This window comes from Tachypleus tridentatus, chromosome 9, assembly GCF_004210375.1.
Source record: "Tachypleus tridentatus isolate NWPU-2018 chromosome 9, ASM421037v1, whole genome shotgun sequence".
NCBI classification, from domain to species: domain Eukaryota; kingdom Metazoa; phylum Arthropoda; class Merostomata; order Xiphosura; family Limulidae; genus Tachypleus; species Tachypleus tridentatus.
The window spans coordinates 101809420-101826793 of record NC_134833.1 but is presented as its reverse complement, the minus strand read 5'-3'; the positions used below and the strand labels follow the sequence as shown (position 1 = coordinate 101826793).

Below are 17374 nucleotides of genomic sequence, written 5' to 3'. Positions count from 1 at the left end.
TAAATTAGAACATGGAATGTATATAGCAAAAGTTATTTTCTAAACACATGGCAGGTCGTTACATTGATGTTAGCGTACCGAACTAGATATCTGGAAATCCGAGGCTAGAACCGAGAAACACCGTTGAATACTATCAGTACTTTTAGTTATTTAAGAGAGGCAGTAATGTCAATCAGTTGCTTCCCCTCAGGTCAGCAGTGCCATTTCTAATAAAACAAAAAATAATGCATAATAGTATGTCAATCACATCGTATGTATTATATCTTGTGCCAATGAAGCCTTTTACAGGGCCTACTACTAGAATATGACATGCATTATAGTAATCGAGGCGATTATTTATATCATTATATGCATAACCAACTTGTTTATGATATGAACAATAAGAAATATACAGGGCACTACGAAAGAGAGAAGACATTGCAATTTAAGCTTTTATAGATTTTGAAACATTATTTAATATTAATATTATAATTTGTAGGAATTTGCGTTAAGTAACAAATGAATAACTAGATATAGTAAGATTGGCAAATAAAAGTAAAGAAATAAAAGTAAAGGTGGTGTAATTTTTACTACAATATTAAAATAGGCTTAGTGCGCATAGCGATACTTTAGTCTTGGGTATATTTCGACATACGGGTAAATCGTAAAGCAGGTTATATGCATTGTTTTTGTTAAATAAATAAAATGTAATAACTTGTTAGTTGCCTCTTCGTAGTTTAAAGAGTATCTTGTTTTTTTTAACTTAGATCCATTAGTTTAAATTCAGCCCATAATTATAGACAGGTTATTATATATACATAATGCTAAATACATTGTATTATTAACATTACGTATACATCAGAAATTGGTTATTGTCACTTCTCATAAAGCTCTGTTTCTACATTCTATATAATTAAAGATAAATTTTATTATTTAAGTGTGAGGACAATCTAGTGATAAAAAAATAACTAATATAATTGGTTCTTAACCGTTAGGCTTAACAGTAAGTGTTGACAACAGGCTATTGATATTTTAGGTTAAAGTATAAATACAATAGTTAAGACTAGTGTTAGAATTAAACGTTCATATTGTTAGGTGTAATGTGTGCAATTAGTGGGTTTTATTTGAGAACTCGCAACTGGTATGTACTTTTAAGGAAGTTACAAATGAAGATGTGCAAATTTGCATGTAGAGTTAGTAGACGACGATAAGTTGGAGACTATCATAACTAAGCTAAGAGACAGTACGTAAATAGAAGTGTAGACAGTGGGAAATGGCGGCAAGATTTCAAGAGAAGCTTAATCTTTTACATACAAGAGTGCATCAGTTAACAACGACTTTTGAGTAGGTAAACAGAGTACTGTTAAGGCTAAAATTAGTGAATGTGATTTTATTGAACAGCGTATCACAATCCTTGGCTTCTGCAGACGAGGATCAACTGGAGGGAAGGAAAACAAAAGGGTCAAAGAAGATGTGGATGATAAAGAGGTTATAGTTGTAGGTTATATCCTTTACATATACCTTGTCAAGGATAGGGTCTGTGGGGTAAATAAGAATAAAAGAATCAGATTATGCTACCCATAGGCGAAGGTGGAGAATATAATTGACAGAGCAAGATATATATAATAGAAGGGGCTAGCAGTGATGTAGTTTTTAGGGTGCATGTAGGGAATGTTATGCCAGATGAGTTAATTAATAAGTACAAATGTTTGATAAAGGCATTTACATGAAAAAGCCATAAATTAATTTTGTCATGGGTGCTGTCTAGAATTAACTATGAGGAAGAAGTTGTAAGTAGGCCACTAGGGCTAAATTCTAGGCTTAGGCTAGCATATAAAGATGTGCAGATTGGCTGGTTGACTTTATGAGATCAGTTAAATGGGTGAAGAGAGCGTTCTGGAATGGATGGTTTACATTTAAATAAGTGAGGGGTTTGTTTGTTTCTTTGTTTGCTACTGCTATTAAACCCAACTATAAGAAAATTTTTAAACTAGGATTAGATGCCCTGTGAGGGCGAGGATTAAAATGAAAGCAAAAATAATAAAGGGAATAGAACGGTTTAGCATAGGAAACGAGTATAGAATCAGTTATAAGGGTAGGCTTAATTGTTACTATTGTAATCTTAAAAGTATAAGAAATAAAATAGATGACTTTAGTAGGAAAGGATGATTTCGATATAATGAAAATAACTGAAACATGGTTAAACGTAGATGACTTTGATTTTTCTAAGAGTTTTTAAGGAGATTAAAGATTGGATATGTGATTAACTTCCTATTGTGTTTTGTCGTCCTTGAATAGTGGTCATGTACCAGAATATTAAAATTTAACTACTGTAACTCCTGTTTTCATGAGAGGTGATAATATTTGCCCCAGTAATTATAGACTCTTTGGTCTTATACCATTGTGGGAAAAGTTTTGGAAAGTACGATAAAAGATGCTTTTCAAAGTCGTTTAACAAAGTTTAGAATTTTTATTGGATACCCAACATGGTTTCATTAAAAGAAAGTCATGCTTTACAAATCTTTTAACATTCTTTGAAAAGGTTACTGCTTATATAGATAAGGATAAGAGTATAGATTTGGTGGATTTCGGTTTTCAAAAAGCATTTTACAAGGTGCTACCAAATTGGCTTTTAAAACTTATCTCTATAGGTGTGAGGGATATGTTAGCAACTTGGATAAAAGAGCGGCTGGATGGAAGAAAGCAGAGGGTTGCTACAAATGGAGTTAAGTCATACTGGATTATTGTTACAAGTGGGATACCTCAGGACTCAGTCTTAGGACCTTTGCTCTTTTTTATTTACATCAATGACATGGATGAAAGAATTGTCAATAAACTACTTAAATTTACAAATGATATTAAGGTACTGGGTGTTGCTAGCTGTGAAGAGGATGTTGCCGATTTTACAAAATGATTTAGATCGCTTATTGAGTTCGGCAAATAAATGGCAAATGGGTTTTAATTATAATAAATTCATGATAACCCACTTAGCATACTATTATTTGCGTTATAACTTGGATAGGAATAATCTTAATAGTGTTATGAAAGAAAGGGATTTTGGTGTACTGGCTGACCAGGTTCTAAAGCCATCAAAGCAGTGTAGTGTGCTGTTGTTCGTAGTAGGGCAAATAAGATATTAGACTGTATATAGAGAAATATTGAAAACAAGTCTAAAAATGCTATAATTTCATTGTATATGTCACTGGTTAGATCACATTTAAAATATTGTGTTCAGTCTTGTACTTCTTACTTTAGGAAAGACATTGAATTGTTGGAAAGTATTCAGAAGAAAGTTGCTAGAATAGTACCTGTGATGGAGGGATTGTCATACGAAGAGAAGTTAAAACCTCTCAGATTATTTTCTCTTTTAAAAAAGAAGCGTTAGTTGAATTTGATTTAAGTGTTTAAGGTTACAAAAAGAATTGATTGTGTTAATGGATCATGTTTTTCATACTTATTAGTGAAAGTATTGGCAGAGTATGAGCCATTTTTAGCTAAGATATTGGCGACATTGTGGAGGCAGCAAATTTAAGTGAGTTTAAGAGAAAGCTTCATAAGTATATGAATGAGAAGGGCTAGTTTTAAGATATTTTTGATAGTTTTAATTTATTTTAGAGGATTGAGCAGCCGAAATTGACCAATAGGATCCATGTCGTCCCAAAACGTTATATGTTAAATGACGTGTAATTATTGTAGATTTCATTTAAATAATTTACAAATCCAAACTATGATAAGAACTTATAACAAAGTATTATTTGTTTAATTTTAACATCTATTAGTTATTATTATCACACATACTTGAATTACTTTTACCATCACTCAGGATTAGCTCTAAATTAAGGGTGACTATACTTGAACCTTGGGTTTCTCTGACCTGGGAGCATATATGTAGAGATCGCAAATATTAAGTACATCAACACATAACAACGGCAGTGTAGTTACAAAAACAATCCAACGAAATCAAAATTACGTTTAGTTTAGGATTTCTAGAAAGTGGAAACCTAAGGTCGATTAGTAGTTTATTACCAGTTCGATACTTGGCCTATATTCTCACTTATTTTGTGTAAATAATGCTAAGTTAAGGAGGTTTTCAGTTAGATTATAAAAAGAAAGTATATTCTTATGTGTTTATAAAAGATGTTTTAATTATGGTGATTAACACACGTGCCAAATTTTTAACGTGGTGTTGATTTATCAAGATCTATTTTCAGGTAAAGGAAAAGGTGAAACAAAATAAAATATGGTTTTATTAGTGCTGACGGTTTTCAAAGTTTGTAAAATAATTGACATTTCTTTGATTTCAGCCAGTTGTAAATTACAGCGAGTGGAGACTCTTGTATTTTATTTCGTTTCTTCTTCTCGTGGCTTTTTTTGTGCTAAATATGTTTGTGGGGGTAGTAGTGGAAAACTTTCACCGATGCCGTGAGGAACAGGAGAAGGAAGAAAAGGCGAGACGAGCAGTGAAACGAGCTCGAAAACTGGAAAAGAAACGGAAAAGTAAGTGGTGAAAGGCAGTGCGTTTACTACAAGATTTGTGTTTTACTTAAAGATTTTTTTATTGAAGTATAGAATAAGAATTGTGCACTTTCTTACATGAATTTTTTTTATATATATATAGAAAAAATTTAACGCTTTAGAACTCCTCCCAAAACCTGGTCACTCAGAAGTCGTATGTTCGTCGTATTGTCTGTCAAGCTACCTGTGTTAAATTATGTGGGAATAATGTAATCTCTAAATAGTAGTATAATTCACATTTAGGAAGACTGGAGGTTTCTCCTAATTCAATAAAAAAAAGTGAATGGTCTTAATTTATTAATTTAGTCACTTGTCTTAAAACCGCTGATAGAAATGACGTTGAAGTTGAAAGTAAAATAAATATAAATGTTACAGTTGTAAAGTAAATAACTTGTCGTGAACCAAGACCTCATGCATTTAAGTGGTGTATTTAAGGAAGTGATCGCACAAGACTTAAAAAGCATTTAGTTTTATGGATTGATTAAAAAATTAACGTAACAAAACTACAAAAGTTTTATCTGGCCTTATGGATTAATCCTCAAGTGAACCTTCAAACTTTATTTCCAACACGTTTAATAAGAAATTTAATCTGCGTTCGCTGAACTCGGTATTTAGCCCTAGATTGTCTTTAGAAACATTTAGATTAGTAGTAGCTTCTATGATTTGCTTATAAATTAAGCTGGACAGACCTCACCCTAGTATTTCACCTACAGTTAGACAAGGAGCTTTTAACCCGACAAATGTTAAGTTTTTTTTTCTTCTTACCTTGAGGATTAGCTTTATTCTTGCGAACACTTAACTTTTTACATCCTAGAAGGTAAGTCTTTAAATTCTAAACTTATTATTTAGCCAATCAAAAAGCTAGTCTCGCTCCTACAAATATTAAATATCTAGGTCAGTAACTTTCTCTCACAAATATTCGTCTGAGTGTATAGCTCTTGATTTAGAGCAAAAATTTCATCTACAAATGTTAAACATAGTGTTTAGTTCTTATTGTAGGTCAGGAGTTTACCGCTATAAACATTAAGTTTATTATTTAGCTTGTTTTCCTCAGCAATTAGTAAGTTTTATAGTTAGCACTAATGGCAATGTTGCAACTCATCTCATGTAGGTCAAAATCTACCTACACAGGTAGTAATCATAATGTATAGCTCTTAGTTTAGATCACAAATTATTCTCTTAGAAACATTGGCCTTACTGTAATTCAGTAGCTTTGTACTGAACTATTATTTCAGGGCAGAAATATTAGACTTACCATTAAGCTTTTACTGTAGTTTGAAAGTCTTATATTGAATTCTTATTGTAGGCTTATGATTAGCCTGGAAAATGTTAAATTCGTATTTATTTCTTTAAATAAAGTCAAGTGTTATTGCTACAAATATCAAATTTAATATTAAGGCCAGGATGTTCTTCAAAACTACCAAGCATAGCATTTCGCCGTATTTATTCAACAGAATATTAACTATCAACTTTATTTTTTTTTTTCTTTTGCCATGTGAGTTAGCGTTATATTAAGTCTGACAAATAGTTATCTTATCATTACATTTAACAGATCGATTAGAATAATAACAAACATTTAAATTTCGTCGTTAGATAACAAATGCTGACATACGTCCGAGACATTGATGTAAAGTATTATAATTTCTTGCATCAATAAGTTTTAAATTGTTGGTTTTGAACAAATATCTACAATGCAGCACATTTTTAACGTTCACGTCGTATCTTTAATTTTTTACCTTCCTTTTACATATAATTAATTATCAGTAACATAGATGTTTACATTTATTTCTTTTCTTTTGTTACAGAAATGCGAGAACCGCCCTATTATATTAACTATTCCAAGCCTCGCCTATTCACTCATAACATCGTAACCAGCAAGTACTTCGACCTAGCAATAGCCGCTGTCATAGGACTGAATGTGGTTACCATGGCAATGGAATTTTATATGATGCCATTGGTCAGTGTGTTTTGTGAGAACATTGGTATAGAGAGTTATATTTAATACCTATTTTTGAATTTTCATGTAAGAGAATCTCTTAGTTAAAGTGTACAATTAAATATAAATAACATAAACGTTATAGGCTCTAAAGCAACAAAACGTTATTTATTTTGTCATAATTGCAATAAATACTTAGCTCAATAAATGTCGCTGTACGTTATTTTGTCGTATTAGTGCACCTCCTTTTATACTTTCTACAAAAACTAAATAGGAGTTTGATCCTATTTTTTTCCATTTTTCGACTATTTAGGAATTGGTGTATGCTTTGAAGATTTTTAACTACTTCTTCACAGCCGTGTTTATTCTGGAAGCTTTTATGAAAGTTTTAGCACTGGGAATACGAAGGTACCTAAAGGACCGGTAAGCATGATTTTGAGTTGTACAGAAACTTAGGAATATATACTTGGATTGCTTTATAAAAACCAAAAAACACTCACTTGGACAGGTTGTTTAATTAATATGGCTGAGAATATCGTTTATACTAAAGATAGATCAACTGGTGAACAAATTCATTCTAATTATTATGTAGGCCTGGCATGGCCAGGTGGGTTAAGGCGTGCGATTCGTAATCTGAGGGTCGCAGGTTCGCATCCCCATCGCACCAAACATGCTCGCCTTTTCAGTCGTGGGGACGTTAGAAAGTGACGGTCAATCCCACTATTTGTTGGTAAAAGAGTAGCCCAAGAGTTGACGGTGGATGGTGATGACTAGCTGCCTTCCCTCTAGTCTTACACTGCAAAATTAGGGACGGCTAGTGTAGATAGCCCTCGATTAGCTTTGCGCGAAATTCAAAACAAAAACAAGTCTTTGTAATCAATGTGTTAAACACACGATTAATTTATGTTACTTTTATCAGAATTTGTTTATTTTCTGTTAGAAGTTCTTGATAGGAATTATCTCTAGTGTTTTTAAGTTGTTAACAAGTTATCGTATTAAAGCAGTTTTATTCATTAGAAAGCTATTTATAGTTTTAGCTAATTTATAAAGGAGTATTTCTCAGTTACTTACAAATACTATATTTTAAGTTCTTTGCGAATCACTCTGGTAAAGTTTTTAGGTCCTGTATGAATTACACTATTCACTTAAGTGATTTTATCAGTCTACAAATGTGTAATTTACGAGATCTCTAACACATTTTCAGGTCAATTATATAACTATACTTCAAAGCTAGTGCATTACGCAAGGCATTTTTCAACGAGTGATTTTAATTATGTGTTATAAAGCTGTATTTGTCAACCTCTGTATATTGAAAATGTTATCTGTTTACCTTGTAAAATTGTTATCGCAGTTCACTAATATTACTCTATTATTCTGCTTACTTATAATTTTGTTTCACGGTTAATTTTCTAAGCTCACTTACATAGCTCATCAAATATTCTCGCATAACAGGTAACCAGGTTTCAGTTTTCTTTCATCTAAATCTCTAATCACATTTTTTTCAGTATATTATTTTATTTTTATCCACAGGTTTGTGAAACACAAAAAATACAGATTATTATATATGCCTATATAATTATTCTAGACTTCTTTTAAATGATGTAACAGAACAAAATGATATAAATTTTTAGTACTTTTAATTATTCATAATACACATAGGAATAAATATCAGATAAGCTTAGAAACACGAAGAAAAATCATTCTACTAGAATCTAATAAATGAATTCCTAATACTAACCTAGATTTTACCTGAAACACATTCATTATTGAGTTTTAAACATTGCAAAAGTTTGAACAAGTCTTAGCTTTCTTGTTTTTCTTGGACATAAATAATGAAACTTTGTTAAGGTTAATGCATGATAATTCAGTCAATTGTAGATATTTTGTCCGTTAAAATAATTTACTTTAGAGTTTCAGTACACACAGAATATTGGGAGATATAGTATTCGAATGTTTAATCTCAACCTATGTGTATTCTTTTATAATTTAATTCAATTTGGTCTCGTTTTTTGGTTCAACACTCGCATAATGTTCTAAGTTGTACCACTTTGTTTTTAGGTTGTTTGTATTGTCAATCTGTATTGTCAACAATCAATTTTCAGTATTGTGCAGATTAAACAAGTATAAGTGTAGTACGTTAGAAGTTATTACTGTATAATTTTTAAGTGTTGAATCAAGTCAGTAGTTTGGATTATAATTTTCATAACTTGATGTCAATCACACATTTTAATGGGTAGAAGAAAAATGATTATTAATTTACATAATGTTTTAGACAGAACCAGTTAAATATTGTTATTAGGAACATTTTTATTATTCAATCATAATAAACCACTTACGTCATTATTCAGGCGGAAGCAGTTAGATATTGTTATCGTGGTATTGTTCATTCTTCAATCATAATAAATAATTTACATTTTTTTAGGTGGAATCAGTTAGATGTTGTTATCGTAATATTGTCAATTGTTGGAATTATCCTTGAAGAAATGGAATCGGAAGTTATACCCATTAATCCAACCATAATTAGAGTCATGAGGGTTTTAAGAATCGCACGAGGTAAGAACGTCTGAATTTTTTTTAATCTTTGTATGATAAACACTAATTAAATCCAAGTAATATGCATTCTAAAAAATAAATAAATAATGTTTTATTTTCTCAGTTTACTCTGTTATAAATTAAACAACTTCTTAAATTTAAGAAGAAAAGTAAGACTTACTTAGTAAATGATAGTTAAATTATTAATAAAACTCATACTGCTCTTAGCTGTCAGTAACTGCCTTAGAAAATGATATTATGAAAATAAAATTAAACATACCAAGATGTTATTTGAAGTAATATCATAAAGATGTACATAACTGATGTGGTACGTAAGTCGAAATTTACATTTATACATAAACATAGTACGTCTCACCTGATATTTCATGTAGTAAAATCGAATTTATGGAACAAATGTTTATAAGCTAGATTTATATTCGATATAATCTCAAATTTGAAACGACTAAAACTTTTTTTTTTACGAAACTGTTGAGAAAAACATCTTAACGTCATTTGTAAATAGAGAGCCAAATATATATGTTTAACTGTGTTTATAGTTTATATTTATGGCTCTATCTGTTTGTTCCGTATGATTAATTTTTAATTGATTTATGAGAATATGTATATATTAAAGGTGCTTCATAATGTAACACAGAATGTTGTCTCCGAATTACAGAAAATTGGCTTAGTTTATAACAGCCTATTTTATATAGAAATCTATGATCATCCAACTTTCGGTAATAGCGGATTTTGTTGGTTAAAATTATTTTGTGGGAAATAAGTAATTTTGTGCTAAGTGCTTGGAAATTGTCGCTTACGCCTTCAGTAAAGCTACGTCATATACACAGAAAAGTTGTTCTATTAAGTTGATGGCGAACGTCATTCACAAATTACATCATCGGACGCGTGTTGACTCTTTGGTAGAGATCTGGTTTTGGATCTAACGAGTCTGGTTCAACTACTTACAATATTATCAAATGCTCTCCACAGTTTAGTCCGCGAATGATTTACAAGGGTGACAGTCAGCTCCTTAGCGTGGATGGTCGGTGATAGGGTTTTGCTGTCAGTAATTCAAAATTAGGAACTGCGGCATATCGCCTTGGTAGCTGTAATTATGAAATACAAACACAAAACAACGTTATTTAGATACGTAATATCACCTAATAATTAGCTGATAAAGATAGTAGTATAAGTCGTTTATAAACTACGTTATATAGTTAGACATCTCCATCTATTATTTTTACTTTATAAAGTTAACGAAATGGATTCTTCATAAAATACATGAGTATGTAAATAACATGATATAGTTTGTAGCTTACATAGTAAATAACATACGTCGTTCACAAACAACATTATTTAGATAAATGTCAATATATACTATTATTGGAATATGACTTTACAAACTAATCTTTTAGCTGGATAGTATCATGTGTTCAATGTGTTGTGATATGTTGCTCTTCTACTACTTTATAGAAGTAATTATAATAATGTGTTTCAACGTATGAATTTACTACCTGATATCGTTCACAAACTACAATACCTGAAGATGTGTGCATTGTATTAAGAAAAATTATTTATTTTACAAACTATTTAACTTCCGTAATTGTAATTGTTCTGATGTTGTGGCTCACGATTTTTGATTATTTTAGGCTCTACACAAATGTTTTGATTTTGTTTTTCCACTATAGTTTCGTATATTTCATTAGTGTAAGAAAAGGGAAAACTCATGAAATGCGAATCCGAACATTGATGTTCTGATGTAATTTTCTAATCTTTGTTAGTATTGAAACTCCTCAAGATGGCCAAAGGAATCCGAGCCTTGTTGGATACAGTGATGCAGGCGCTTCCCCAAGTTGGGAATCTTGGCTTGCTTTTCTTTCTCCTTTTCTTTATATTCGCTGCTCTAGGAGTTGAACTATTTGGAAGACTGGGTAAGTAGCCCATTATGACCAATTTTAACGATAATAGACAAAATGTATAACCTGAATAAAGTAAAACAAAAATGTCTATAAAGTAGGTTGATAGATCTACCTTGATGCAAATGATCCACGATTTACTTCTCAGTTGTGAGAACAATTGGGACGGTGAAAGTCAAATTATGACTTTCTTATACTGCTATTATAATTACTGTTACTTTGTTAATGATTTATCTGGTTGTATCGGAAGACAATAAAATTAATGTTGTAATAAAACCAAGATACAAAAAGAAAGTCTTTGTTCACCACCAAGTGTAAACACTAACCAGGTTTTGATTAGGTCTGTTTTCATTAATTTTTAATTTTATTATTTTTAATATATGGGTACAAAAGACTAAAATTAGCATTAACACTGACTCTTTATTACTCTTAAACCTTAACAATAGAAGATATTAAATCATGTACTTAGCCAATTACTCAATGCGAGTTTTTTTTAAATATTCTAATAACCTCGCCTATTGATTAGAAATTGACTATAAGTCTCATTGGATTTATGCAGCTTATTTATTTGATATGAAGAATAGGAGTTGAGTAATGTTTATTGTAAATTATCTGAACTATTGGTGGAAGATTGCAGAGTTTTTTGTTTAAATTTACGTATTCATTGTGACATCCGATTTAAGCCTGAGACTGAAAAGTTATTTGTCAAAATGAAATTGTTTAGGGTGTTTTTGAGCAACTATTTTTTTCGTTTATATAATTCTTAATTTATCAGTTACATACTATATTTGTATTTTTAGCCAACATTTATTAATTTTAAATTAAGTTTTTTCTGTTGATTCTGTTTAACATTCTTTTAAACTTTGTTGGTTTTTGTTGGTTATTTTGAAAGCCTTATTATGTAAAACAATTATATTTTAAACATTCGAAATATCAACACTAGAAGAACATTGGATATCATACATTTGATTTAGAAATGTTAGTACGTGGTGTATATGGTTTATATTATTATAGAAGGAAATTAGTAAAAATATTTTTCAAGCATATAGATTTTAATACCAAAAATAAAATAAGTTATAAATTTCACCTGTGTGATTGACGTCTTAAACAAGAACACAAATGACAAGTCTTCTCTGTTTAAATTATTAGTAATTGTAAAGATGCGTTATCTTAAAACACTCAAAGATGGAAAAAAATGCTAAGTTTTTCCTATTACTTTAAAGTGTAAAATTTGAATAAATGTAGATAAACTTTTCTTGAGAATGGTGAGTGATAAGGGTATGTCCATATTTTATAGGAGGTATTTATGGAGGTTATTGAAAATACTTAACTGTTAAGTTAAAGCACTTTAGTGGAGAATAGCGGATACCTATAAATTATTACAGAATAGGTAAAATCAATAATCCTAATAATATCCAAATTTAAGAAAAGACCGTTGATGTCGCTTTAAACCATAAACGATGAAGAACAGTATAAATAATTGGTAATAAGCAGTATGAAAACTATTGCGGACTTCTAGCTTCTCTAAGAGTGCTCTGCAGACATATTCAGGTTTAACTCACATTATGAGGTTTAAACGTGGAGGTCTCAAGTCTAAGCCTAGTATTGTCAGTTACACTTAAGAATTTGATTGTGTTAAAGTCGGATTAGTTGCTTTAGACATACTTCATGGTATATTTAATAAATTATTTGCCTGTTTATTACAAACTCCATAGTTATTCTAATTGAAGTATTAATATTTTTATCACCTATTGCACGATTTTGTTATTGATTTAATTTACTTTTTATGAAATCTTCATAAACATTAGTTTTGCGGTATGTATTTGTAAATTCCTCTTACCTGCCTCTATACTTAAATGATAATAATAGTGTGTCAAAGTAATTTATATCGTATATGAATCTATTGTAAAGTTACATTGTCGGAGCTATTTAATGGGCTTTCATTGATCCCTAGATGTTATTTAGGAAGTTCATATCTAAAGCTCTAGGTAATACTGGTGTCAGTATTTTCAAGGATGAAGGAGTTAGTGGCACTGCATGAATCAATACACGAAGATTTTAGGTGTTTTTTAAACACGTTATTTCATATTATTTGTCCACTGTTAGCTCCTTTGTAATTTTCATTAAAATGGTTAATATATATATATATATATAATTTATTATAATTATTTTACATTATTATCTCTTAGCATAACGGCCATGTTAAGGCACTCGACCCGTAATCCGAAGGCCGGTTTCGAATCTCTGTCACACTAAATACGCTCGCCGTTTCAGCCGTGGGAGCATTAAAATGTGCGGTCAATTTCACTATTTGTTGGTAAAAGAGTAGTCTAACAGTTGGCGGTGGGTGGTGATGACTAGCTGCCTTTCTTCTAGTCTTACACTGCTAATTTAGGGACGGTTAGCGCAGATAGCCCTCATGTAGCTTTGCGCGAAATTAAAAAAAAACAAACGAACTTAGCATAACTCATATTTAGCACTAATCTAAGCCTCCTAGCTGGTCGAATCTTGAGAAATATTGGTAGGCTTACGTCCAAAAATACTGTTAACAACAATGGTACTTAATAGCCGAATCGGCATATTCTTATTATCATAACTGTTGTTTTTGACTCTATATGTTCTTAGATATGATGTTATATTAAATTACCTATATTTATTATTGGATTAATTTTTAATTTTGGGCTGTATAAATAGCTTTAAATTATTGGTAAATAATCACTCGTTCAGACATATACCATTGGTAAATATTTACGTACAAGTTACAATCAAAATAAGAAACAAAATGATGAAATAAACACTGAAGAAGATATAACAAAGATTTTGAAACGTTTTTTGCTAACGCATATGTTAAATCGTACATTGCTTCAAAATCTCTAGTAACGAGTGACTCTCGTACATACACAATATAACAAAAATATTACAACTAATACTGTTAATCTAACTCATTAGTTCTCGGGTCCATTTAGACTCCAAGGTCAGTAACTTGAATGTTCAAATTTTATGTTTAAAAATGGAAGATGCTGAGAAAAGTTGGGTAAATAGCTGGACTTGGTACGTTTCTTACAGAGTGTAACAAAGACTTCCCGTGTCAAGGTTTAGGAGAACATGCTCACTTTCGTAATTTTGGAATGGCCTTTCTAACACTTTTCCGAGTGGCAACTGGAGACAACTGGAATGGAATAATGAAGGTGAGTCAATAATGTGTCATGTGTTACTTAAGAGCACAGGCAACTATCTGTGAAGATAACACAGAAGTCGGTCTCAAAAGAATGCAGAAATTATAAAAGACTCGTCACTTAATTAGGTATTGAAATTGATATTTTTTTACAACTGTGACAGTTTTCCTCTGAAAAATAGTTACTTTTTCGCGACGAGGAATTGTTTTTGACGTATCCATAGTTTGCTGATAGAGGTTTGAACTGACGTTTTATTACGTATATGTAGAATGTTTCATAAAGACTTGACAAAATTAAAGACTCTTTCCTTCACGATCCATAACAAACCTCACTTGGGGTTCTTTTGCGTTTTGTTACGTTGATTGACAAATTAAATCTTTTGGCACCATTGTTCTATTTTCACCAATATTTTGCCTTTTGTATGCTTTTAAATTGAATATTAAAGTATGAAAATCAAAGTGGAATTGACACTGTTTCTTATGTCACGTGTTTTAAATTGAGACTCAATTTACTTAACAAATTATTTAATCCTTTGTTTTTAATGTCTTCTCTCTCTCCAGATAGGAGTGATGTAGATCAGGAGTTATTAAACATTTATAAAACACCAAACGAATACAAAATAAATGTGACAAAATCTACGATGTTTATAAAAACTGGAATATTTAATGCAAACCAGGTGTAATTTAATTAGTAATATAAAAAATGTAACTTTTATCACATAACAACCATACATGCCATAGTGCTTCTGGCTCGGGATAAGCTCACAGGATAATGCACAACCAAAATAACTAAGTCTTGCTGTATTTCTTTTTTTATATACGAATGGGTTTATGACGCATTTTTGTAGTTGATTTTGAGATGAATAGGCTTAAAATTCAAGATAAATTTATCAGTTTTTTATTTTTTCTATATCTACTATGTTTAATGGGTATAACTTCCGATTCCATTTCCTCAAGGATAATTCTAACAATTGATAGTATCACGATAACAACATCTAACTGATTTCACCTGAACAAAATGTAAATTATTTATTATGATTGAATAATGAGCAATATCACGATAACATATAACTGGTTTTACCTGAAAAAAGATACAAATTGTTTATTATTGTTAAACGATGAACAATATCACGATAACATATAACTGGTTTTACCTGAAAAAAGATACAAATTGTTTATTATTGTTAAACGATGAACAATATCACGATAACAATATCTAACTGCTTTCACCTGAATAATGACGTAAGTGGTTTATTATGATTGAATAATAAAAATGTTCCTGATAACAATATTTAACTGCTTTTGTCTAAAACATAATGTAAATTAACAATCATTTTTCTTCTACCCATTAAAATGTGTGATTGACATCAAGTTATGAAAATTATAATCCAAATCATGTCAGTAGTTTCAACACTCGCATAATGTTCTAAGTTGTACCAATTTATTTTTAGATTGTTTGTATTGTCAACAATTTTCAGTATTGTGCAGATAAGTGTAGAAGCAAAAAACGAGACCAAATTGAGTTAAATTATAAAAGAATACACAAAGGTTGAAATTAAACATTCAAATACTATATCTCCCAATATTCTATGTGTACTGAAACTCTAAAGTAAATTATTTTAACAGACGAAATATCTATAATTGACTGAATTATCATGCATTAACCTTAACAAAGTTTCATTATTTATGTCCAAGAAAAACAAGAAAGCTAAGACTTGTTCAAACTTTTGCAATGTTTAAAACGCAGTAACGAATATTTTTAAGATAAAAACTAGGTCAGTATTAAAAATTCATATGTTAGACTTGAGTAGACAGATTTTTGTGGAACTTTGCGAAAAAACAACTATTATAAATTATTTATTCGGAATACTTGAATTACATCTGTAACAAATTGTATTAAACATTTACCAATCTTTGACGCTATGTACCTGTTATACTAAACTTGTGTAATGGATTTTTTCGTTTTAACGACACATTATAAAACTAACCCTTCCAGGATACTCTGCGAGAAAACTGTGACTCCTCAAGTAACTGTGTCACAAACTGCTGTGTGTCACCTATTATTGCACCTATATATTTTGTCGTCTTTGTGTTGATGGCTCAGTTTGTGCTTGTGAATGTAGTGGTAGCCGTCTTAATGAAACATTTAGAAGAGTCCCACACGCTGATGGACGAAGAGCTAGAGATGGAAGTGGAAATTCAGCAAGAGCTAGCCGCCGAGGCACGGGTAGCACAGGAACATGGTGGAACAAATGGGGTAAGTAAGCTTAAAAAGTATTGTGTTCATTCCAAAGTGTTCCTAGTGGAAACATAAGGAAAGCGATAATTTTATATCAGAAATTTGCTTTTGAAAAAAGTCAGTTGTGCTACAGTTACTGTAAAATATGCGGTTTTCTTGTCTAGAAGAATATCTTTCTCAATAACAATTCCGAAACGCTATGTGTGCGAAAGTTTAACTTGCTAAGTCTAGTCTCAAGCCTTAAGCTGACTAATTTCAATGTATATTTTTGTAACGTTTTCCATATTAAATTAATATCAACTTGCGGTGTTAAATGTTTGAGTTTTCTTAATAATTGCTTAAGCAATTCCAAGTATTAGCAACTTTGTATTCTAAACTTTCTGATATTTAAAACTAGTTATTAGTTCTATATCATAACCAAAAGAGTGTTCGTCTTTATGCACTTGTATTTAGTTTTCATTCCTATAAAAGTTAACTCTAATTTGACCATTGCGAGATCTTCGCTTGCTTGACTTTCAGTGGCTGTTTTTTGAACTGTGAACTTATTATAAGTTTGATTACTTATCTAGTGATATAGTGTGGTTACCTCATCCATACATCTATGTATATCAATGTGTACTGATTTTCGTCAGGTCAAGAGAGAGAAGGGAAGCGAGAAAAAAACAGTAGAAATAATCCATCACAGGCCATTGGTCAAGATGTCCTCACTTCCGGCAAATTTTACATTCACATTCCAAGGATCTGTTGAAGATGTTTCTGGAAACGGTAAGCACAACTACAGTTTCAAATGTATGCCTTCTTTTGTAATTTCTGTATTGTTTAAATTATTGAGCTGTATTTCAATATTCTTAAGTGTCATTTATGTGGTTAAACATTTATATAATACTTTCACACTACAACGTTACCAATTATTACGATAGTTCGTACTGCCTGAAAGCAAATACCAGACATGGTAAACAAGGATGCTGAAGAAATTGTAGATATACATTTGTAAAGTTCTAGAAGTTATACAAATGTAATATATACATGAACATCTTCACCTTGCATATAGACCTCTCAGAGTTAGACTGATGTTTTCAATT

General features: G+C 30.8%; 1 protein-coding gene across 1 annotated transcript in view; it reads left to right on the top strand.

Moving 5' to 3' along the window:
- The window catches only part of LOC143225909 (voltage-dependent T-type calcium channel subunit alpha-1G-like), a 277496-nt gene that overhangs the window by 251427 nt on the left and 8695 nt on the right, over window positions 1-17374 (top strand). Inside the window, exons 25-32 of the mRNA XM_076456105.1 lie at window positions 4284-4476; window positions 6300-6451; window positions 6744-6853; window positions 8853-8983; window positions 10744-10893; window positions 13945-14066; window positions 16050-16310; window positions 16925-17057. Coding sequence (XP_076312220.1) covers window positions 4284-4476; window positions 6300-6451; window positions 6744-6853; window positions 8853-8983; window positions 10744-10893; window positions 13945-14066; window positions 16050-16310; window positions 16925-17057 — 1252 coding nt within the window. The remainder of the gene's footprint in view (window positions 1-4283; window positions 4477-6299; window positions 6452-6743; window positions 6854-8852; window positions 8984-10743; window positions 10894-13944; window positions 14067-16049; window positions 16311-16924; window positions 17058-17374) is intronic.